The sequence below is a fragment of the Stigmatopora argus genome, chromosome 4 (genome assembly GCF_051989625.1).
Source record: "Stigmatopora argus isolate UIUO_Sarg chromosome 4, RoL_Sarg_1.0, whole genome shotgun sequence".
NCBI classification, from domain to species: Eukaryota; Metazoa; Chordata; class Actinopteri; order Syngnathiformes; family Syngnathidae; genus Stigmatopora; species Stigmatopora argus.
The window spans coordinates 11,331,246-11,354,931 of record NC_135390.1 but is presented as its reverse complement, the minus strand read 5'-3'; the positions used below and the strand labels follow the sequence as shown (position 1 = coordinate 11,354,931).

The window sequence follows — 23,686 nt, the reverse complement described above, 5'->3', positions numbered from 1 at the left end:
AGGTCAAATGTTGTCCATTGTTGGCCAGTCCTCTGACTGAGACCAAATTGGGGGAGTAGTAGTCTTACATAGCGCCACCATGTGTGACAGAATTTGTCTTGTAGTCTATTCCAGGCAATTGTTCTGACAAACTTCAAAACCAAAGTTAAATTTTGGGCCAAAAGCAGCTGGGGCTTAATAGTCAGCCAAAATGAGATAGAAACAGCTGGGGAACCAGTGGATGAGTGTTTATTAGTTCACTTGCCAAATGCTTGTGGCTGATGTTTGCAAATGATTTAGCAATATGTCCACTTTGCTCTAGTTCTGGACAGCAAGTGGCAAATCAACATCATTTAATTGAGCACAGTTCTAAATCAAAGAAACATGTCCTTCAACTGTTTGCATCCTTAGAGACATTGACAATAGCATTTCTTTTTCATCGTATGCTTTTACTTTCAGTATCTTTAAGATGTGCCTTATTTATTTTCTTTGAAGGTGACAGATTATGCAGGATTTGTCATTTTTGTCACAGTCCTGTCTGAGTCATTTTATACACATTTTTCTTTTCTTCTCTTCTCATCTTTGTGCTTCAGCTGGTCATTGTGGCATTCCTGAGCTAATAGTGAATGGACAGGTGATCGGAGAGAACTTTGGTTACCGAGACACTGTGGTTTACCAATGCAACTCTGGATTTAGGCTTATTGGCTCATCAGTCCGGATCTGCCAGCAGGATCATAACTGGTCTGGACAACTACCAGTGTGTATCTGTAAGTATTATCTGCACTCATTTTGCTAGTCTTGAAATGACTTTATTTTTTGAGGCCGCAGGGTCCATTGTTTTATGTGCATATCTCCCATAGCATCAAATAATAAAAATAAATATAATAATAAATAATAACTGTACTTACAATTTGAATATTTGCTTAAACAAACAATGTGTATGACTTACAAAAAATAGATTTCTAGTGTAAAACAAAAACAGGAGAGAATTTTTTTGCCAATTGTCTCCATCACCACACCTCTTCTTACCCTCTTTATTCCTCCATTTACTTTCCTCTGGCTGGATGATATTTGTCAACGTCAGCTGTCACGTGTGGCCACCCCGGCAGCCCCATATACGGGCGCACCAGCGGCGACGGCTACAACTACAACGATCTGGTGCGATTCTCCTGCAATAAAGGCTACAACCTATTGGGTCCTTCCTCTGCCCAGTGTCAGGCTAACCGTCAGTGGAGCCAGCAGCCTGCCACATGTAGAGGTGAGCATCAGCACATATAAATAAGATCTTGGTTTGGTTTTGCTACATTACACAAATGAAAGTGGATCTGTGGAAAGCTAGGTAAACCACTGATATAGTTGAACACTGTGAATGTTCATACAAATCATTAATACAACATTTTGCGTATTCTCCTTTGATACTGAATAGTAGAAGGATTGGCTACTCACCACCTAAATGTGCACAGTTGAGGAATATTGTTCTCATCAAGTGGTAGCGCATGACAATTTCCATAAAACTATGTAAGTGCAAGTGCAGTTATTTAGGTATATGTGGGAATTCAATGAATTATATTATACAGTAAGTTGTTTTCTCTATCTCAGGCATGTCCAAAGTCCGGCCCGCGGGCCAATTGCGGCCCGTGGACAAATTTTTACCGGCCCGCGGCCTCTATCATGAATGGTTTTTTTTTTTTTTTTTTTTTTTTTTTTTTTTTTTTTTTTTTTTCATCATGAAATCAATAATATGCGGCCCGCCAGCACTGTTGACCACAGTATAAAATACATGTGTACAAAAAGCTATTTTTCATATTTTTCATTTCACCAGAAGATGGCAGTAGCCCTGTGGCCGCACTCTGGCCGCCGTGACCCTTGACCTTGCGTGATCGTTTCAGCCCAGCACATTTCTAACATGGCGTCTGTAAACAAAAAAAGGAAAGTTGACCGCGAGGGCCGCCGCTTCCAGGACAAGTGGAAATTTGAGTATTTTTTCACTGAAATACGAAACAACTGTGTCTGCCTAATTTGCCAAGTGACTGGCTGTTTTCAAGGAATTCAACATCAAGAGGCACTACCAGACGAAACATGCTAGCTACGACAAGCTAACTGGGAACAAACGCGGTGAAAAAGTGAAGCAACTGGAAGCTGTTTTAACGGCACAGCAAAGCTTTTTCACAAGAGTCCGTGAGTCAAATGAAAATGCCACAAAGGCAAGCTACGACGTGGCAACGCTGATTGCAAAGCACTGCAAACCTTTCACTGAGGGTGAATTTATTAAAGACTGTGTAATGAAAATGGTTGAGAAAATTTGTCCCGCGAAGAAGCAAGAGTTTGCCAATATTTGCCTGGCTCGTAATACAGTGGTACGGAGAATTGAAGACGTTTCATTAGATATTAAGAGACAGTTAGAGGCAAAAGGAACTGAGTTTGACTTTTTCTCGTTAGCGTGCGATGAAAGCACGGATGTGTCCGACACCGCTCAGTTACTGATCTTTTTAAGAGGAGTGGACAATGACATGAACGTGAGTGAAGAGCTTCTGGACCTCCAGAGTCTGAACGGCCAAACAAGAGGAACGGATTTATTTGTTTCTGTTTGTTCCACCGTAAAAAAACCATAACGGTCAAATTTCCATGGTTAGTTACTACTACTACATTCAAAGAATGTCAGGCTAAATAGTCGGCCCCCACACATTTTCACCTTACCAAATCTGGCCCTCTTTGCAAAAAGTTTGGACACCCCTGCTCTATCTCGTCCGCTCTCTCACTCTTTAAATTTGTCCAGTCAACTCTAATACCCTGTATTGTATCATGGAAACATATATAGCATTTTGATGTGGATCTACTAGCTATATAACTTTGCAGGAAGTGTTGCTCTGAGTTACCAAAATTCTTTTAATCAATACCTATCAAGATATGATGTCATCCTCCTTTTTTCCAAATGGAGTTGAGAACTGCTTTTTCCTGTACTGTCGCTCAAAACTATTTAAATTTTAGTCAACTGGGCTGCCAGACGTAAGAAATAAAAAAGTTATGAGTGTAAATAAGTCCATGGAGAAAAACATGGTGAACCATAAAATTAGCTGACATTCATGTGTCATTTGGCCTTACTTTGTCAAAATATGCCTTGAAGAAGCAATATTTACTCATGCTCAGTCAGTGATGCAAAGCATTTGCATTATTGATGCAATGTGATGTTGAGCTGAACTTAAATTCACCCTGGTTGTCTTTTGGGGGTCTGAACATTTTTTGTCAGCAGTATTGTTTTGAAGATTTAGGTTCTATGAAAACGTGCGCTTGTAATTTTTTGGCAATTGAAGTGTTCAGTTCTTTTGTTTTCAGGAACTAGTGTCTGCTCTGCCCATTACTTGTCTATGCTTAATATAGCTCAGACCCAGTTGTCAGTCTCGAGTCATGTCATTTTTATTTTAATGATAGACTGTGGTTATATGCGGGACTATTATAATTAGACATAAAAAAGGGTGTCTGGGTGTTAATTGATTTTCCTCAATAAAATAAAGATGAATATATTGTAAAACATTTTCTTTCAATGTTCCATACAGTGGTGAACTGCACAGACCCTGGTATTCCTGCCAATTCTATCCGTGAAAGCAAGATTGAGCATGGGAACTTTACATTTGGCAGTGTGGTGTTTTACGACTGCAACCCTGGGTATTACCTGTTTGGTTCCTCCGTGCTCACCTGCCAACCAGCTGGTCATTGGGACAAACCTCTACCAGAATGCATCGGTACCTTATTTATTTATTTATTTTTAAAAAGAGTTGAATACAGGAATGTATTCACAGAATGAGAAGACTTAGTTAAAAAGAAATGTTATGAGTTTCAGTTTGCAATGTTGCTTTGAGATACACAGCACACAGTGTTTACAGGAATTAGACTTGGGACATACATCATTCATTTTATGAAATGACAATGCAGGAGGTTTTTGCACGCTAACTACTTTTGTTGACGGTGATAAATTATTATTGGTTTCTTGGGAAACAACCATTTATTTGGATCTCTGGATTAATCACAAAACCCAAGATCTGAATATCCTACATCATGTATGTTACCCTGCATTTTAATATGCCTGACATCAAATGTGTAACTAGTTAACCAAGTGGAGTATCTTTAAAAAATGTTTTTCAATGAAGAAAGAGATACTTACGTTGGCCTATTTAGTTTTATCAAAACATGAACTTTTTTAAAATTATTTTTGTTAAATCTGCAGCCCGTCAAGAACAATCTTACCAGTGCCTTTTAAACCCAGAGCACACTTGTGGCACCAGATAAAGGAAAAAACAGAGTCAAGTTTTTATTCAGTAACAATCTGGTAGGGATTTAACAAGCGTAAAATACCAACATCAGCGGTTTTGTTAATTCTTATTTATTAAGGGTATCGAGCCATGTAAAACCAATTCCTCCATCCATGTGATCTTTCATTGATATTCCTATTTTTGATTGCCCACCTTTCTGTAATCCAGAGGTGGAATGTGGCCACCCAGGTAGTCCTCCACACGGAGTAATGATTGGAGAGAAGTTCACCTTTGGCTCCACCGTGCAATATTCCTGCTCTGGAGAGCGCCAGCTCATAGGAGACTCATCACTCACCTGTCAGCTTAATGGCCATTGGAGTGGACCACTACCCCACTGCTCAGGTACACACACAAACACACACATCTCTATATCTCATTGTACTGCATAAACAAGCATATTTGCACACATTAATGAGACTGGACAGTCTTTGTTTCTCTTTGTCTTCCTCTGACAGTGACAAAAATGTTATGTCAACTATCTCCAGGCAGCCAGCATGTTGTACATTTTTGTTGAAGTTGTTAGAGCAGATGATTTTTCGAAGGGACATTTATGCTTGGAGAGACTGGTGACATTGTCGGGTTTTTGTTGTTGCGGTGCTGTACGACCTAAGATGTTGTTACGCTGCATTTCACATTGGTTTGGAAAGGATGAGCATGGCTTTTCTTTATTTTCCTGTTATTGCTCCGCTTCCCCCTCCTTGAGTGAAAATAATATTAGTCCGTTTTTTTCTTTTTTCTACTTCATTTCGAGTTGTTTCCGACTAGCTTAACTTTGTATTTATATGACAACAACACTTTCTCTCCCTTCCCTTATTTTTTAGCCATTTAGATGTTTACTGGCTAAGTGAAGTTGGGTCTTAAAATCGATTCCTACAACTCGTGTACTTTTTTTCCACAATGCTAGTTGAGCTCATGAGAACACAGTTGTTTGTAGGAGCTATAATTCTAGTGTTGTTTCACTCAATGTGATTCACAACATTGTACAACATTGGTATTTTATCTTTTGGGTATTTTTAAATAAATTGTGTCCACTGTTATAATTAATTTTAAAAAAGCCTACAGGTTAAAACTGTTAAGTGAGTGCACCTATAAAATAATGTGACCAATACATAATTATTCCCTCCTGTCTAAAAAAACATAATGTAAATAACATTCAACATTTTAGGTAGAACCCTGTAGCTAGAAATCTTCTACTATTTTACAGATTGTACACCAACTAGAAATATTACATTTTGCTTGGGAAGTGACTGAAAAAGGTTAAAATGTATAATGGACTATCGCACAGTTATAAGCCATTTATTACCCCAAAAGACATTTGGACAATGCAAAGTGTAAAGTTCAGATAAATCAAGGTCTAGAATTGCTAACAGCTGACTGAGCACATTTATCAGCCCAAACTATTCCCCTGTGGAGATTTTTACAGATTTTTGAAACAGCGCCATTGTGAAAAAAATTGGCACATTACTGTCCACAGGGTCCCAATGGACCTAAAACGTATCAGCATTTCCCACTTTAGCTCTCGTAGACTATTTACTATTTGATGTGTCTGCAGAAAACAAAAATTGGGAGAGGGTTGGGCATGTGCTTTGATGACCCCACCGTGGAAAAGCAAATGTTGATTCCTGCACCAAACAATAACAAAATAGGAGATCATATCCTAATCTATCTGATAGCAGACCGTTAAAAATGTTTTTAAAAAATCCATATATAAATAAAATAAATAACTAAGACTGTCAGAATCCACCCTCCCCCATCACTCTTCTCTTCTTAGCATTTAAAATGTTTCTCCTTCCTCCAAATGCCTACTTATTTTGTTCTGGTCACCAATCCAGGATTAATGTTTGTGCAAGCTAGCTCACTTGCCAGTGCTTTCTTCTTCATGTGACAGTGTGAATTCCACCCTTGACATTATTGTTTTGTGACTCAGTGTCTTGACACAGGAGAAGTTGGTGAGTAACACTGGTAATAGGAAATGCATGAATCTACTTGGCATTATCTAGGCGAATAAACCAAGAAATGTTTAATTAGTCATCATCTCTTATTTGTTTCTGTGCATGATTGTTTGTTTTTGTGTGCTAATTATAAATGTTTCCTAATCCCTTAGTCATAGAAGCCAATTAGATGATACAGTATGTTATTTTTATTATTTGATTAGCACCCTGTTGTCATGACAAATTAACCTCCTAGGAAGTGGTACAAGTTTGTATAATTTCTTTTCGCTTCATTTCCTGCTTTCATTACGGTGTGTCGCCAGCTTGGACAACAGCAGCAAAAAATTACCACATTAGATTCAGTACATTAACTTTGACGCCTCTAATATTTAATCACACGAAAGTAAGATAATTGTATCTTGTTTTTTTTAAATAAATATTTTAAAAGCCATTTTATTACTGAGAGGAAAAGGTTGTTTTGGATTTAATGGATACAAGTTTTACTTGAGTTAATGTCTGGAGTATTTAATCATAATTAATTATTAATAATTCACTGAGCAAAGGAAAATATTTGTATTGTGGTAAATATTATTTACAAAGTGTTTTTCAATGTCAACATCTTGTAGACTAAATTTGTGAGACAACACACTTTTTTTTAACTCCGATACTTTTACTGTGATGTTACTAGTCAAATTATTGATTTACATGTCACATTTTTTTGTTTTTTTATATATATTTGCATATTTTGGGCGGAAATTAACGTGTATGCCGCTCCATTATGAGGGTTCATTCAAGATTTTTGGGGGGTGGTTTACATTTTAAATGCATGCTAATTATACATCTGTTGTAGTTTCTGATCCCTATCTGCAGGAGTCATTAGTTGCCTTTTATCACCCATCCCCAAAACAATTGCAGTTCTGCATTAAACATTACATTGTATTATGTAGATGTTCAAAATGCATATCAGTGTAGTTCCCACTTGTTTTTTTCTTAATTAACAAATTTTCGCTAATAGACTCCATTAACAATTATATGAATGTGCGGAAATGGTGGCTATTTCTGGGCTATTTTATGTTAGATAGGCTGATTGTGAACTGTTCAACAAGGAATTCACATTTTGTTGGGCAGCCAAAAAATATATATAATTGGAGCCCAAAGCAAACAAACAGATCAATTTACAGGTTTCATTAAACATAAGAGCAGAAATGGTAACTACAAGTTAACTAAAACAGATGTCCATTGAATCAATGCAAAACTCAATACTAAACATGCGAAAAATTAAAAAAAACAAAAACTGAATTTCACAGTAGCACTTGCTAGGAAAAAAAATATTAACAAGCTCAAAGTAACATAGTGGTGAGGGAAAAAAACTCTAAAATAGTTCATTTTCTGGAACTATAAACCTAGTTCAAACGGTTTAATCCCTTCCTTGTATCATGCTTATATTGTGAATTGTATCTCATTGATCATTGAAAAAAATGTTCACTGTCAATATTTTTTCACTTTAATTTTACAAAACTGTAGAATATTTGCACTGCAGGAATGCGTTAGATATGGCTTTATCCATTGTAGACGAAAACATTGCATCACATATCACCAGGAGCTACATTAGCTGTTTTCTCAGCATTTCCGTTTCATTCCCAGTTCCTCTCCTCGTCTCCATTTATCTATATGTATTGATCTGTATCCTTGTCTGTCTGTCTATCCAGATGTCCCTGGTTGAACTCCTCACATTTCTCTTGTATAGGGGGTTAAATATGGCTTGCCAAGTCATTCGTCTCTTGCACTCATCGGGTGCACGGCTTAATTTTCAGGCCTATAATTTCCTTACAGAGGTTGAATGGACAAGACGTCAAATGCAAAGTAAATCCTCCCCAATTAGTAAGATTATAGCTGTCACAGTGCATGTGTTGCCGGTCTGCCTCACCTAAACGAAGGAGTCTCATTAAGTCCTGGCAGATGCTTTAGGTCACACACACACAAACACGCAAATGACGATGCACGGCTCACATGCTGCTTGACTGGGGGCAGGCACTTTGGCGTATGCCTATCTTTGCAATGTACGCTCAAATGGAGAAAGAACTCAAGAGCACTCTGTACAGACGTATTCGGTTGCAGAATAAAGGAAACACATGTTAGCTCATGATCAAAGCTCACCCTAGCAAAACACAAGCTTATCATCTCGAGCTGACGTGACAAATCCACTTGCGTGCTTCGGAGCATCGTGATGTGCATAGAAGATACGGGCTTTGCGCAGTTAAACTTTGTCAACACGGTGACTATGAGCACAGCTGCTTGCTGCTCTGTAGTCATAGAGCAAGCAGTCAGCACGAGACGAAATGATGCACAGCTCAAGGAACAGAATTCCAAAGCCAATAAGTAGCACATCCCTCATGTACCGAGCCACACTGAACTCAGCATTCTGATTCTCACTCTGTATGCCAAGTAAATCTTATTGTGCATATAGTATTTGAACATCTTATCCATTTTTCTCCCTTCATCGCTTCTGTTTTTTCCCCTGCTCAGCCAGATATACCGCATTTGCTTGTCTCTTTTGTATGATTTTTAATTCCACGTTTTTCCGCACCAGCAAAAGATGTGAAATCTGTGTTTATTGTTAGCTTCATTATGCACTCATGTTTAATACAACACCAAAAGCAGGAACTGCCGACCTTACACCATTATTTATAAAAATTGTTCAATGTATTTGTATAACCGACCTTTCATAAATTAGTCATTCAGGTCATATAGTTTGTATTCCTTTCTAGACTGTCATATGCCCGTGTACCAAGGTATAGTGCATTCAAAGACCAACTCTTATTTCTTTTATATTCTGCACTTCATTGTTACTTTTTAGACACAAAAACATTGAATCTATCATTTACAGTTATACTTGTGTTTGGTGCATTTGCAGCTGAACTTACCTAAACAGTGAACTAAACTAATGTGATGATATTTCATTTGATACCTTAATTTAAAAAAAAGAAATGTGTGTGTGTTTTATACAAACCATTCAGAGAGAGCACACTACTATCACACAGTTCAACTCTTAACTTCATTTCACCAAAAAAAAGCTATTCTTCAGGTTTCATGCTCTTTCTCCAACTTTCTACAGCACAATGTAGAGCAATGACATTAACATTTCTATGGCTGAAAAAAAGAAAACATACATGTGACCTTTTCTTTAACAACTGGACAAAGCCCTAATAGAAACAAAACTGGAAATATAATTAGTAATGTAAAACCATTTTTTATTTTGTTTTGCAAAACACACCTTAGAGGTCATACTTTTCAGCTTATACTACTATTTCAAAATGTTCAGCTTTCACTGGTGAAACTAATGAATTGTTGCTGCCGGATTGTGCGTGTGGTCTTCGTTTTTTTAAAAAGTGTAAACGACCTCTGTATATATATTTTTCTCGCAAACCTTCCCAGTTTGCTAATTTCCAAAACCAGCTATACAATGAAGGAAAATCCTTCTTAATCAGCTGAATTTGATCTTGGGTTATTCGGCAATTTGAATATGCCTATCTTAAACACATTCCCTGAATTTCTAGTTTTTTATTTTATTTTTATTCTTGTCCTATATCTTATTTTACCTGTTTGTATAATTTCTAGTATGTATATATTACATACTTTAGACAAGATTTCCTTTCATCTTTTTGACTTCACTTATCCTTTGCTCACAATATTGTATGTTCCATCCTGACAGTGACGAGAGAGATCATTTGTAACAGTACCATTAAACCAGGCTTTCGATATCAAAGAAAGATGGGGAAATAATGCGTATTCTTTACAACCGCATTTGGTTGCCACTTATATCTGTCTGGCCGTCTTTATAGATCAAGAGCGACCAGTGCTGAAGCACTAAAATGTATTAGTAGTACAGGTTTTTGGCTTGGTGACAAGTGCTCATTGGAGTGTGTTGTGTTTTATTGCAGCCTTCTGGACAGCTCACAAGATGTATAATCTCACAGTCTTTTTCATTCGCTGTTCCTATGCTGCTCAACAGACAGCAACACTGTATTGACAGTGGTACAGAGCAAAAGAGTCCATCTGTGGGAGCATTTACCCATCTGAAGAGACATCAATTTGTGATTTCCGCTTTTATGACGCTCTGTGTGGTTATCTTTCACTGCAGGCAACACTGTGGGCACCTGTGGGGATCCTGGCACGCCTGCACACGCCAGCAGGGAGGCAGGGAACTTCAAAGTGCGAAGCAAGGTGCGATTCACCTGCGCAGTGGGACATACGCTGTATGGCTCAGCAGAGAGGATATGCTTTCCCAACGGGACATGGTCAGGCAGACAGCCTTTCTGCAAAGGTAAGGGAACGCTCACAATAACTCTCTCATGTTATGTTTGCAATAGGCTGTTTGTGAAAGAGCCTAGGAGGAAAAATGCTATACAGTTTACACATTTCCACCCGCTCAGGGAATGGTACATTACATGTATGGGCCCTGTTTTCTTACACCATCTAAATGTCAACTAGTTCAAATCTATTTAAAGTGATTGGATGTTTTTGTGTTTTTTGTGTTTGCCCATTTTTTGGGGGCTTCAGAAATAGGCAGGGTGAACGTAATCCTCGTGAATACTGCCAACTCTCGGACCAGTAAGCTGGTTTCTTTATATTCTTTCCAACAATGGCGCGTTAGTTGCCGTAGTTCCCGATGGGCTGAAAATGGTTTGTTCAGGGATGGTCGAAATGATGCACACTTTTTAAGGAGAACTAATTATCTGGTTAGGATTTGAAATTTACCAAAGCAGAATTGAACTGTTAAATCAGCACTCCAATCACTGCCGCCTCCACTACCAAATGTACCCTGGTCTGGGGAATGATTTAAAAAATATAATAAAGATGGAAATATGAATTATGAGCTAAATTAATTGATCTATTTAATAATTTGGAGGTTTCATTGATGCTGTTCACTTATATTTAATAATGAAACTGCCTACATGCCTGTATTAGTGGAAGCCAAGCTACCAAATTCCAAAACACTTGCTACATGGGCTGTGCTGGAAAGAACATTCACTGATGTCCCAATTTGTGCCAAAGCATATAATAGGGCCCCAAATGGTAAATACAGTTCGTGGGATAAAAAGATGTGTGCATTTAAAAAAAATAATTTAAAAAAAAAAAAGGGCCTGGAGTTACTAAAATTCCCCAAAATATCAAGCTCTAGTTATCACTTTATGCAATTTATATGCTTCCTGCAGGCAAAAATGTACATGACTTGCATGCTGTAAAGACTTTAGCTGGTAGAATCCCAGTTTTTGATCTTGCCAAGTAACCTCCAGGGCTTCGACTGAAAATTGAGGCACATTTTCAAGTCCTTTTCTCTCCTCTCCCCTACTGTTGTCCAACTCGGCGTAGCACCAGTGTCATTTCTAATATGACAGACCAATGCACCAGACCCTCTGAACTCCTTTCGAGATGTCTGTTTTTGATTCAATCTCTCTATTTTTTCTGTCTCGCTCCATCGCTCATTTCCTCCAGTCAGCCTTTTTGCCCACTTTTTCTTAGATATCCCTCTTCCTTAATCTTATTGTCTGGCTGGCTCTTGTATCATGTCTATTGTTTCCTCTCTCCCCGGCTATTAGCTGTATTCCAAAATTGTCTTCACGCGTGTAAGTGTGTGTGTTTCTAATGAGCATTGTAGCACCTGGTGGCATGTGAGTGATGTATTGGCACATCCATGAGCGTGTGCTTGAGCATATGTGCTAATTGTCAAATCTCCACAGTCGACACAACATGTTTGTTTCCTCTATAAATCACTATTTCACATTTTCCAGGCAATTAGCTGATTGAGAAGGCAAATCAGTTTTATAATTAGACTTTATCTAAAGGAGGGGGAAGCAATCAGTGTCTCCCAGGCACTGTCTTAAAATTCTAATATGTTACCAGCATTCTACTAGTTTTATTTTTCCCTAAAAGGCTGTCCGAGCTGCACCTTAAGTTGGAAAGTTGAATAGATTTTGTTATTAGTTTTTACTGTTGAACTTTGGAAAAAAGTCCAATTTGATTCTAGGCTGGTTTGGCATTGTATATCGGTAATTTAGATGATGAAAAAGGGACAATGAAGGCAGACCACACTGGCATTATCCATGTATTCACTGGGTTTATGTTGTTGATCTAGTAAGAATATAGTTTTATTAACGACTGTTGTCTCCAAGAGTTTAAGTGACTTTAGATTATTTGAAATGTTTGCCTGCTCATGAAATAGCACCTAGATCAGGGATGGACAAATGTTTTTGCTCCAAGATCAACTTTTCAAGGCCCCAACCTACCGCAGTCTACCGTTTTTTCCAGGCCACCGACAAAGCTCAGCAGTTATGTATGTTGATATACCTTGCATCCCTTGAAATTTTGCAGTCCACGTATTGTGGATTCAGTGCATTGTGAGGTGTTAAAAGATATTCAAAAAAGAAAAAAATGCATTGTTTTATGTTGAGTTGCAAGAGAGTACGTTTTCGCAGCATGGCCAACAGGACTCAAAGGCATCCACCGCAGCCTGCCCCGTTATGATTGTGGTTCCACGAGCCCGCTCATAAGAGTGGCTTTATCCTTTGGCCTGATTGGTTGCAGACAATCCAAATTCATATTAGCCTAATTAAGGAAACTAACAGACTAGATCAAATCTTATTGTCGTTTGATCTACGTATAATAGATTGGTGATATATTAATAGATCGCAATCGACGTATTGAGCACGCCTGACCTACTAGATGATAATGGTCATACACTGTTATTGTTGTTGTTGTTTTTGCCACTTGTAAAAAAAAAAGCAAACATTATTAGCACTAAAACAATTAAAATATATTTGTTTAAAAAAATAGCATTTGTTTTTCTCCTGTGCTGAGAAGCCCAATCTGTGGAGTGATGAGTATATGCTCGGCACTGCTCCTGCTCTGCTCATTAGTATTCCCAAATAAAGCTGTGACACGATGGATTAAAGGTTCTTTGCTGGTTCACAGCCTCTTAAAAGAAAAACAAGGCTTTCCTGCATCCGCTTATTTGAGGCAAATGGCCATAATGGGCCAACAAGCCAATGAGCTCAAGTTGCTCATTTCCAACTTTTTCTAAGTGAGCACAGATAAGACTTTAAAAAGAACACTCCACTGGGTACAAACAAGAGATCAATCATCTCATAAATAAATGTTAATATTGATGTAATGTAAAAAGCGATTTTTTTTTCAAAGCTCTTCAAACACCTGGAGACCACCACAATTTATTTCCCAGACACTCAAGAGGTTCCCAAAACATCGTGGTGTGAATTCAAGATATGGGAAATTATGAATTCAGCTATGATTGTTCACCTCTGATCTTACTGCGTCTTTTGCTTCATCTTTAATGCAGCTGTGCAGTGTGGAAACCCAGGAACACCTGCTCATGGCCGTATTTCCCGTGTGGATGGTACAACCTTCTCCCATCACATTGTTTATTCTTGTATGGAAGCCTATTTCATCTCCGGCTTGCCCACACGTCAATGTCTGGCCAATGGCACGTGGTCTGGAATGGCTCCAAACTGCACAAGTGAGTATTTTCCGCACCTCCTGTTGTTTAATTCCCATTAAATGTTTCCAAAGCTTTAGCACAATATTGAGCATAGAAAGAACTGTGACATGTAAAACCCCATTTCTGCTGTTGATAGTGGAAGAATATATAAATGCCCATGACTGGCTGGTGAAATGTGCTCAGTTTAAGTTAATGAACCGTGCATCAACTCATCTCCTCATCACTCAATTTTTTATATGCATGCTTACAATTGCTCAATATATTATACTTTCTTTGCCAAAACATGACTGAGTTCCTTGAATTAATTTCTGACATTTGCATGGCTCCAGCAAACAGAAATACACAAACACACACACTGATTGTCCTAGTTCTGACTGTCAGTTCTGCACAATTACCTCAGTCAGTCATAATACTGTCTATACACGATGAGTTTTGAAAAGTGGATGGGAATTACAATAGGCACCTAAGATTTAAAGTAGCACATAAATCTATTAAATCTTCCATGAACTGTCAAGCTTCTTTTTATTGTTTATATCCCTGCAAATGAGCCGTTGCAATATTATGCCAGTAAGGCAAATTAATGATATCATCAAATACAATACAATACTATCAAATACATTTTGCAGCGCATGCCTCCAGAAATCCAAAATATTCTTTCGTTATTTTGTCTTTTGTTAGTTACACATATTGATTAATCGTCTTCAAGCATGCAGAAATAGTGTCGAGTCCTAATTATCGCCAAACTGCTTAGAACTATTCTTACCAGCATTCACATATTAGTTCAGTCTTCACTGCAGTTACATCAGCAATTCAGGTACCGGAATTGTTTCTTTGACTTGTTTAAGGAGTCATTATTTTTTATGAAAACTTCGTAAAATGATCCAATATTGTACTCGCTACTAGCTTGTCACAGAGCTTTATATTTTCTCCTTCATGCCTATCTTCCTATCTTCTCCCTTCTCCTGGAAGGAGACTTCCCTAATGCCCCCACAAACTTATTATATTAGCGCGCGTTAAGATCTTCACTTATTCCCCACCATCCATCTTGCAATGTCCTGTTTATGTAACTACTGGACATGTCTTTTCCCAAAAACATTTTGCCATGATTCTCGCCCTGACAAGCAGGCAGATTCTCGCCCTGACTAATCACTCCTAGAGAAATCCCCAACATTTTCATTTCCGCAATCTCCAGCCCAGCTTCCCGTTGTCTCCTTTTGTTTTATAAATCATTCTGTTCATATTCGCAGAAACTCTATTACATAACAAACTATAAGTAAATATGGAGTGTTGCCTGGACTGTATTTAAAGTGCTCCACCCTCAGTATTTCTTCTCCACATAGCCTCACTGTTACCCCTGCATCTCTCCTAATCATACACATTTATTGTTTGTTTCCTTCACCAACAAATCCATTACAATCTGCCAATTAATCAAGAGACTATTTCTACATGAGATTTTCAGGGATTCTCAGTCCTCCCCAATGGGTTATATTTGGCAGTAATACACTAAGCCTGTCTCACAGTCTAAACCGTCTGGGTTCAAATGTCTTCCCTGTTCGCAGTTTGTTTGCTTTCCTACCACTTTTTTTTATTTGAGACCCTTTTACCCCTTTCAAAATGAATTTTTCGGTTTTAAATGTATGGGTGAAGTGGCTCGGAGGTAGAGTTTTGCTGGTTCAAATTCCCAGTGATGTGTCAAATCGCTTTGCATGCCTTTAAGGTGGAACATTTTGAAACCGCATTTTCCACAGACATGGATGTGAGTACAAATGTTTGTTTGTCTGAAACTGCCCTAAACGATAAAACTCATCTTTCACCAAAGTCGGCTCAGATCACCTCGCTCACATATTACAACTCTAATTTAGTTTACAACTTTCGCTTTGAGTAGGAGTTGTAAAAAGTGGTAGGTTTTGGCTTCTGGTTAGTAAATGTTGCTTTAAACTGTTGGTGGCTGACAAATTAAATTTGCATAGCATATTAAGGAATTAGTGAATTAGCTGGAGTGTGCTAGAAAAGAGACAAGCTCAGTGAACTGTGAAGTTATGTCATGAAGTGTTTTTCAAAATAAATAGTATATGCCTAATTATTACACTAGGCTGTCTAGTTAAGAGTTCTGTTGATTTTTGTCTCTTTGCAGTCATTTAGGTTTATTTTCTGTTTGAGGTTAAAGGATGAGATTAGATGCCGCCTTCATTAATTAATTATCTATTCTTGTACTGACACTACATTCACTCATTTTATATTATCTATTCTTTTAGTAGAAAATGTAGGTTTCAATCTAAACAAAGTGTCCATGGAAGGCTTTGATTTCATTGTAATATTCTAGTTGATGCCTGATAAATTTGGATAACAAGAAGTCAAAGAGAACCTTCATGATCAAAACATCCTCTATAAAGAGTTCAGCTTTTTTTATTCAATTTATGTTTTGCCTATTTTTTTTCCATTATATCTGTGTTTTGTTCTTTAATTTAAAAAGCATATATGTTTATTACTGTATGAAAGATGTACTGATGCAGTGTTCAAAGACAGACATTGAATTATATCTCATCCAACATAGATGGGGGAACTTATGATGAATAATTTATTATTAAAAGTTGTTTTCAAACATTAATTAATATTGTGTCAGAGGTTTCCACAAGGACAACCATATGCATCAAACCTCAGGGTGAAAAAGCCAGACAAGAGCTTTAATAAATGAGTACAGATGAAGGCTGAAAGGTGAAATAGGTGCTGCTAAATCCAATTTAACATATGTTAGCATCTTTCATAACCCTCAGATGGAATGAGGTCGGTCCTTGGCATTGCAATGGATAACACAGTACTGTGCTTGTGTTTTATTATCGTCGCAAGTAGCTTTTACAAAGGCAGGTGTTGAAATTTCCCATTTATATTAAATGTTATGCTGTATATTCTTTCATCAAAGCCACAATCCTGAAGCTCAGATGTTTGTCTAGGTGTATGCGTCTGTGTGCGTGCGTGTGTGTGTGCGTGTATGCGTGTATACCTGTGTCTATAACAGCTTCTTTATGGCACACTAGTGGATCGTTGAACCCCACAAACTTTATAAATAAAAGTGCATGTGAGACTATTATTCTTTTATGTGGGACTAAGAGACAGTGAGATTGGGAGACTAACGATAAATTGGTAGGAAAAGTTGCCCTCCCTTGTTTTTACAACTTCAGATTGCTCTGTGAAGTCCAAGAGAAAGAATATAAGTGAATGCCTAATGGTATTTGTTTCAGGAGGGACCCCACATTGATAAAATGGAATTGTTACCAACAATGATCAGCTGTTATGGTGTTTTGTGAACAACATTTTAATGTTCTTCATTTCACATTGCTCATTTTTCCATCTTTTATCCCCCATGACAGTCATCACCTGTGGCGACCCCGGAACCCCAGCAAACGGACTTAGATTCGGGGATGAAACCACTGTGGGCCACAATGTAACCTTTATGTGCCAGCCGGGCTTTGTCATTATTGGAGGGGAACACAATGTCACCAGGACCTGCACCAAAAATGGCACGTGGTGCGGCACTATTCCGACATGCAAAGGTAAATTCCACTCACTATCACATCACGGTTAAATCTATGATATACAGTAGTTTGAAGTGAGAGAGAACCAAGTGAACTAACAAGGGGTTCAGTATGAGCAAATACTTGCAATCCATGGGTTCAACACTTTAAGGATCAGCTACTAAAATAGACAAAGAACTGAACTCAAAGTGTATTGTGTAATATCAGACTGAGGAGGTAGTAATTGCAAGAATTTGAGCATAACAAGTGAGAACTAAAGAGCAACAAAGCAGGCAATAGTGTTCAGGATATAGGGAGCAATGATATGAGAGTGTTTTACGCAGGAAAGTAAATGAAGCACGGTAGAAAATAAGACTCATTGGGGGAAATATTCCAAATGGAAAACAATTCTACCATCTTTTAAGAGAGAGAGAGTGCAATGTGCAGCTCACCTTGATAATGTGTATAGTGTGTTGTTTCAAATTTGGCAAGCGTCCATTTGCCACCTACAATTAAATAATTAAAAAGTGTACCCTTACATACTGGGCTCTTATGACATTAGTGAGCAAGGTGACTCTGAAGTTCCTATGTAGGCGGCACACATGTATTACTCTTATATGGGTAGGCATGCAAGCAACACAAGGCCATGCGTCTGTCAAGAGAGTTGCACACTCTAATCAAGGCATATTTATGCACATACCTTATATATGATTCTTTTCCCTCAGAAAAATACACGTATTTGCATAATCACTAGCACAGCTTACATTTCTTGGGAACAAATCTGATCCTCGGTAAAACAAAGCATACCAAATTTACAGCACTAAATAAAGGTTGTACTGCAATTGTTGACTGTAACACAGTTCATCAAGAGGTCCATGTGGATTTGTGTGGCACAAAGCCAAAGCTTAAAGTACCTATGGCTCTTAATGATGGATGGCCAAACAGTCACCTTTATTACAACCTGAATCACCGTAATTACTCTCTAAAAGTTACATCTAAAAAAACTAATAAAAAAACCCTTGCTCTCTGCTTGTTGCTACAATCCACATCAAAGTATTAGGATGTATATCTAACAGGCGTGCCGGTTTCTGTTGGTCCATGAGTAATAATATATCATACCATGATTTATGATCCACAGATTAGTGTGCCTATTGTCGCAACATAGAAGTAGTAAGTATTTGCATGGAAGATTAGTAAACAGTGTAGCAAACAGTTTGGAAGCCTCACTCGCAAAGAAAAAAGTCTGCCGGGCAGAAGGCAGCCTCATTGTGGCAATGTGTCCCGAGTTGCTGCCTCAGTTTGACAGAACAAAGCAAATGTTGTTTTTGCCTCTTGAGATTACGGAAAGATAAATGCAATGGTGGATCAGTGGTTAGCGCGTTGGCGTCACGGTTTCGGGGTCATAGGTTTGATCCCAGGTGGTTCCCCACTGTATAGATTTTGCATTTTCTACCTGGGCTTGCGTAAGTTTTCTCCGGGCACTCGAGTTTCCTCCCACATCCCCAAAACAGGCATGGTAGGCAAGCTTGTGATTGGCTGTCCACCAATTCTGTGTGTCTGTCACTGTTTTTAAAATGTTGTTTTATTATGCTATTAATATGTGGCATTGCCACAGCCATTTGTAGGCTCTTGTCATCTGTCTACATTATATTACCATTGTCAGTTTGCATAACTATAAAGTTTTAAGTGGAGAGGAATTAAATGTGTGGGCATATTCATTAGGCAAACTTTCACAATCTAATGAACTCTAAAACAAAAGCACTATGGTTATTTTTAGGATTGTTCAGACTACCAATGCAAATGTAACATCAATTTCTTCGACAAGGTAGTTTTGATATATCTTCATCGTGTGGAATATATGTAATTCAAAGACTACAAATAATCGAGTTTGCATTTAGTAATTTGAAAAATTATGTAACAAGGAGCTTTTGTTTAAGGATACACTTTTTTTTTACCTCTTCCTTGTGGATCTTGGAAATTGACACTAACTTCAAATTGTGGATGATAGTGGTAAATTATTCATGGATCTGGTTGTTGGATGTGTAAAAGCTGTTGGTTGCACTGATGATTGGGCACCTGGTCCCAAAGCTGTTGAAATAGACAGCCCCAAAATAATTTAGATGTTTCTTTTTCCAAGCAAGCACATTTTCCATCCTGTCTAGGGAAAGTGTACAGTGATTCCAACCCAATTTGTTGCTTCTATAGTACAGGCTGTAAACAAAGTTTGCCCCTGTTGCAATGTGTAACATTGCTGTGACGAAAATGTTTGCGATGCAATAACCGCATATTTAAGCTCTCAAATTTTTCAAATTGATCCCAGGTGGCTGAACATAATAAACCTTAACTATATGTCATAAAATGACAATAAAATATTATCCAGTATGTTCACAAACCTAACACTGAAAACACAAGAATAGTTGCTTTCAAAATATTAGTAGCAGTGTTCTTAATAAACTAAAAAGTTTTTAATTTTATGCATAATTGCAGTGGGTATCATTTTGAACCCAGCTGTATTTCAGATAGATTTCAGGAGTGGTTTTGCAAAAGCTAATTAAGTAATTGTGGGCCAGTCTGTCAACCAGCATGTCTCAAAGAATTCCTTTGGTGTTTAGCTGTTCACTGTGTTCAGAGAGGAACAAAATGGGACAAGACAACATGTGGTTGCTTCACTAACAACACAGCTGCTACTTCTGTGAGCATGCAACAGTTCCTGACTAAGAAGAAAATTACTCTGTTGGAGCAATTTAATAAATATCAGGAAGACTGGCTATGGAGCTGCAAGAATCCAGTAGCTATGTGCAGTAGCGCATGAAAATGTAAGAGGAAAAGTCATAGACTTCAGGAGGGACTTGAATAGAAAATATTGTAAATATACCAACCATACCTGTAATTCTTCTGAGAAAATGTGCTCATGAAAACAAATTCCCTTGGACTTAAAAGTTGTTTTACTTTTCTAGTATCTGCACTCCCACCACCATTTTTCATTTCTACTCACCCTTAAACAACACCAAATAAAGGATGGTCTTTCCGGGAGATAGTGCACCAGCCCCCCAGCATTGGCTCACCAATGCAACTTTATAAATTGTATCGTTTCCGATTGAATTTGTTTGTATTATCCACTCGACAAAACTTTGATTCTTTTTAAATTGTTTTTTTTCGTCAACTTTAAGCTGCACTGAACTTATTCCTCATGCATTTTGCAGCAGGAAGTTAATAACGTTTCGCCATGGAAGCGCAGCCTAAGAGTTTAGCCTTCTTCATTGCACAGATGCTTGCACACCACGCACACATTCACCCACATGGGAGCGTTTAATTGCCCAGCTGTCTCCCTCGAGCACAGGCAGACACTGAAGTGAACACACCTTCGCGTCTGCTTGGACCGCGGCGCCTGCCAGAGCGCTGTCAGCTCCTGCTGACCTGTATGCATTAGTCAGCCAGCCAGAGGATCCCTCTGACTCACTCCACTGCTTTCGCTTCTGCAGCAGCACTTATTTCTCTCAAGAGGCAAATGAATAAAAGAGTGACTAAAGAGAGGACTCTGATTACTAAATGGGTTCTTTATATTAATTTAGACATTTCTCCCCATCACGGGTCATTAGGAATTGACGCACACTCATTTTTTACCTTGCCATCACCCATTTCCTCCATTCCCTTGGCCTATCTCAGAAGGTTTCTGAGGACAAACCAAAGATTTGATTCCTTATTGAATGTGAAGATATTGCGCCCGAGGCAGTGCTGCCTTATGTCTTTTTAGGCAGCTGTCATTTCTTGTTTGATTTATCACAAAGTTTAGAGCGAGCCAGCCTTTTGCTTTGACATAATATTTGAAAACATGTCGTTTTCTTTATGCTAGGCTCTTTGGTTCAGAGACAGATTTTTTTTAGGATGGGCGAGATGAGATTGGAAGGATGGAAAACTGTCACTTGTGCATGTTTTTGTTAGGCAATAGTAGGCAGTAGTCTGAATCCCATATCTGTTGCAACTAATAGTAACTTAAATAGTCACATTGATGTCCAAGAACCTTTAATCACAATGTGTGTGTCATCATGGCATTGTTTACTTGGTGACCCATTGCTAATGTGAGTTTTGTTTTTGTAAAATTAGTGATAGCAGCATATGTCAGAGGTAATAATGAATTCAATGGGCCTCACACCCGTTTGCCCCCTTTTATGTGCTGCTATTCCCCTGTTGAAGAATGTTATTTTTTTCCAGAGGAACTGAAAATGTGTTTTTTTTTTATCAGAAAAAGTTCATACAGAAGTGACACCTTGACTGCCTGTGCAAAAGACATTCAGCACAACGCTGAAAAAGTCAATTTAATTAGAATCCCTAATCCACGCTTGGTTTGTTTTTCCCAAGCAACCATGTGTTTCTATATCCCTTCCGTCTGTCTCATACAATCCTTTGCATAAGCAGCACAGTTGATATTGACATACATATTTCGCATCCGGATCAATGCTCGACTTTACAGCTTCCAGCTGGGCATTTTAGAGAGGCAATCCAAATTGAAGTACTTCTGCCTTGAGAAGCAAGCTCATGGAAATCACAATTTCAAGAGCATTTTCTTACTCATTAGCATGAAAGAGAAACAATTGAAGGTATAATTGTTTTGACTACAAAAAATGAGGGAAATGGCTTCACACAAAAAAAAGAACTCCATGAACTGCAGCAACATCTGTACACTTTTATCTTATGTTGATTTTATATCAAGAATTTAAAAGGTATAATGTTTCTCATGCGCTGTTGAAGTAAAATAAAAGATTTAAATCACATTTGGCATGAATGCCTGAAAATTCACCAGCGGTGCATTCCACATTTACTGCTAGTAGTTTCTGTTGAGGCTAAAATGTTAAAAATATCCTGAAACTGAAAAAATGTCTATCTTCATCTCCTATATGGTACAAACAAAATGCCATTCCCTTTTTTTTCTCACAAATAAGATTTGAATGCATAACTTCTGGTAGCCTTATGTAGTAATTTAATTCAAATAATACACAGAGTACCATTGCCAGATATGTACAATTGCAGTACTGGTGTTTTGCTATCACTAGTATGCATATACCAAAATATGCAATATTACATTGCATTGCCATTCTATGGAGCTGTGTTAAAAACGTACTCTATTTTGTTGCACTTAGCCAAAAGATCACATGATGAAGAAAACAAAACACAATTGGTGTGAATGCTTTTCTATATATGAATATGACTAGGAGAGCGAGGCATTGAGGAATGATGGCTACATATACCAACATGCAGACTATTGTGGCCCCTTATTTCTTATTTAAGTATTTGTTTGGACAGGAGAGCTTTCCAAGCGGACCATTTTCTTGAGGCAAAATATTACAGTTTTGACTCAAAGTACACATTCTAAAGAGTGATTGAATGAGAGATAATGGCCCTTAGATGCCTTAAGGAAATGTTTCAATAACCTCAACCTGCGTCATTGTTGGGTTTATGGCATTGCCACAATTTAAAACATCCATTTTAATGATCTTATGATTCATACAACACAAAGGTTGCTTTAATCTTGCTGTGTCTTACATGTGTGGCAGTGTAAGACGTAATCAGGATGCAAAAGTGCTTCGAAATCCCAGCAAAAAACTGTCACTAGCAATATAAAAATTTATAAGGCATACAGTTTAGGCAATAAAAATAATGTATACATACTATTTAGCAAATGTTGCAACACCCACTCTGTTGGCTTAAGTACTCTTCTTTTAAGAAATGAATGAACTAACTGTGTATTGTTTCTTCATATTCATTGGCATAATTTTAATGATATCGAAGCCATAAAAAATGTTGCCCTTGTTATGGCTTTATCTTTGTTGAGCACCAACAGTAGTATTTGACCACATCATTTAATGACCTTTGTACTTATGCCAAAAGCTGTATAGTTATTTTTATTTTTTATTACCTATTATTAGCATCTAAAAAGTATTCACACAGTGCAGATTTAAGAAAATCTTATTGGATCCTGTTGACTTCATTTAGCTATTAACATACTGCTGTTCTAGTTTGACTTTTTGAAATGAATTTTTCCTATTTGATGTGCTTTGTTACTTTTCCCCATCTTTGTGGGAGTGCTCTTAAAAGGACAGACAAGACTTGGAATAAAAGGCCTTCGTGCTCATAGAAGCTAAATATGCAAATCAGGAATTTCTTAGAACTGAATTTGGACCTGATCAAAACATTCTCTGTGTCTTTAAATAGAAACACTTTGAGAAGTAAATAAGACTGTGCCTTTCGATTTCCTCCAGTGGTGACATGTTCAACGCCTCCATCCATTCCAAATGGCCTTCTGGAGGGCTCTGTGTGGGAATGGGGCACCAGTGTGAGCTACAGCTGTCTGTCGGGCTACGAGCTGTCCTTCCCTGCTGTGCTTACATGCGCAGGGAATGGGACGTGGAGTGGAGACCTGCCTCAGTGCTTACGTGAGTAATAACC

The 23,686-nt window shown here is 38.0% G+C and overlaps 1 protein-coding gene across 3 annotated transcripts in view; it reads left to right on the top strand.

Moving 5' to 3' along the window:
- Nucleotides 1-23,686, top strand: part of LOC144072859 (CUB and sushi domain-containing protein 3-like) — a 155,966-nt gene that overhangs the window by 109,941 nt on the left and 22,339 nt on the right. For all 3 annotated transcript variants that reach the window (XM_077598220.1, XM_077598219.1, XM_077598218.1), the window contains 8 exons: nt 573-746; nt 1,064-1,237; nt 3,534-3,719; nt 4,455-4,628; nt 10,359-10,541; nt 13,572-13,748; nt 17,099-17,281; nt 23,500-23,673. In XM_077598220.1, the coding sequence (XP_077454346.1) occupies nt 573-746; nt 1,064-1,237; nt 3,534-3,719; nt 4,455-4,628; nt 10,359-10,541; nt 13,572-13,748; nt 17,099-17,281; nt 23,500-23,673 (1,425 nt within the window). The remainder of the gene's footprint in view (nt 1-572; nt 747-1,063; nt 1,238-3,533; nt 3,720-4,454; nt 4,629-10,358; nt 10,542-13,571; nt 13,749-17,098; nt 17,282-23,499; nt 23,674-23,686) is intronic.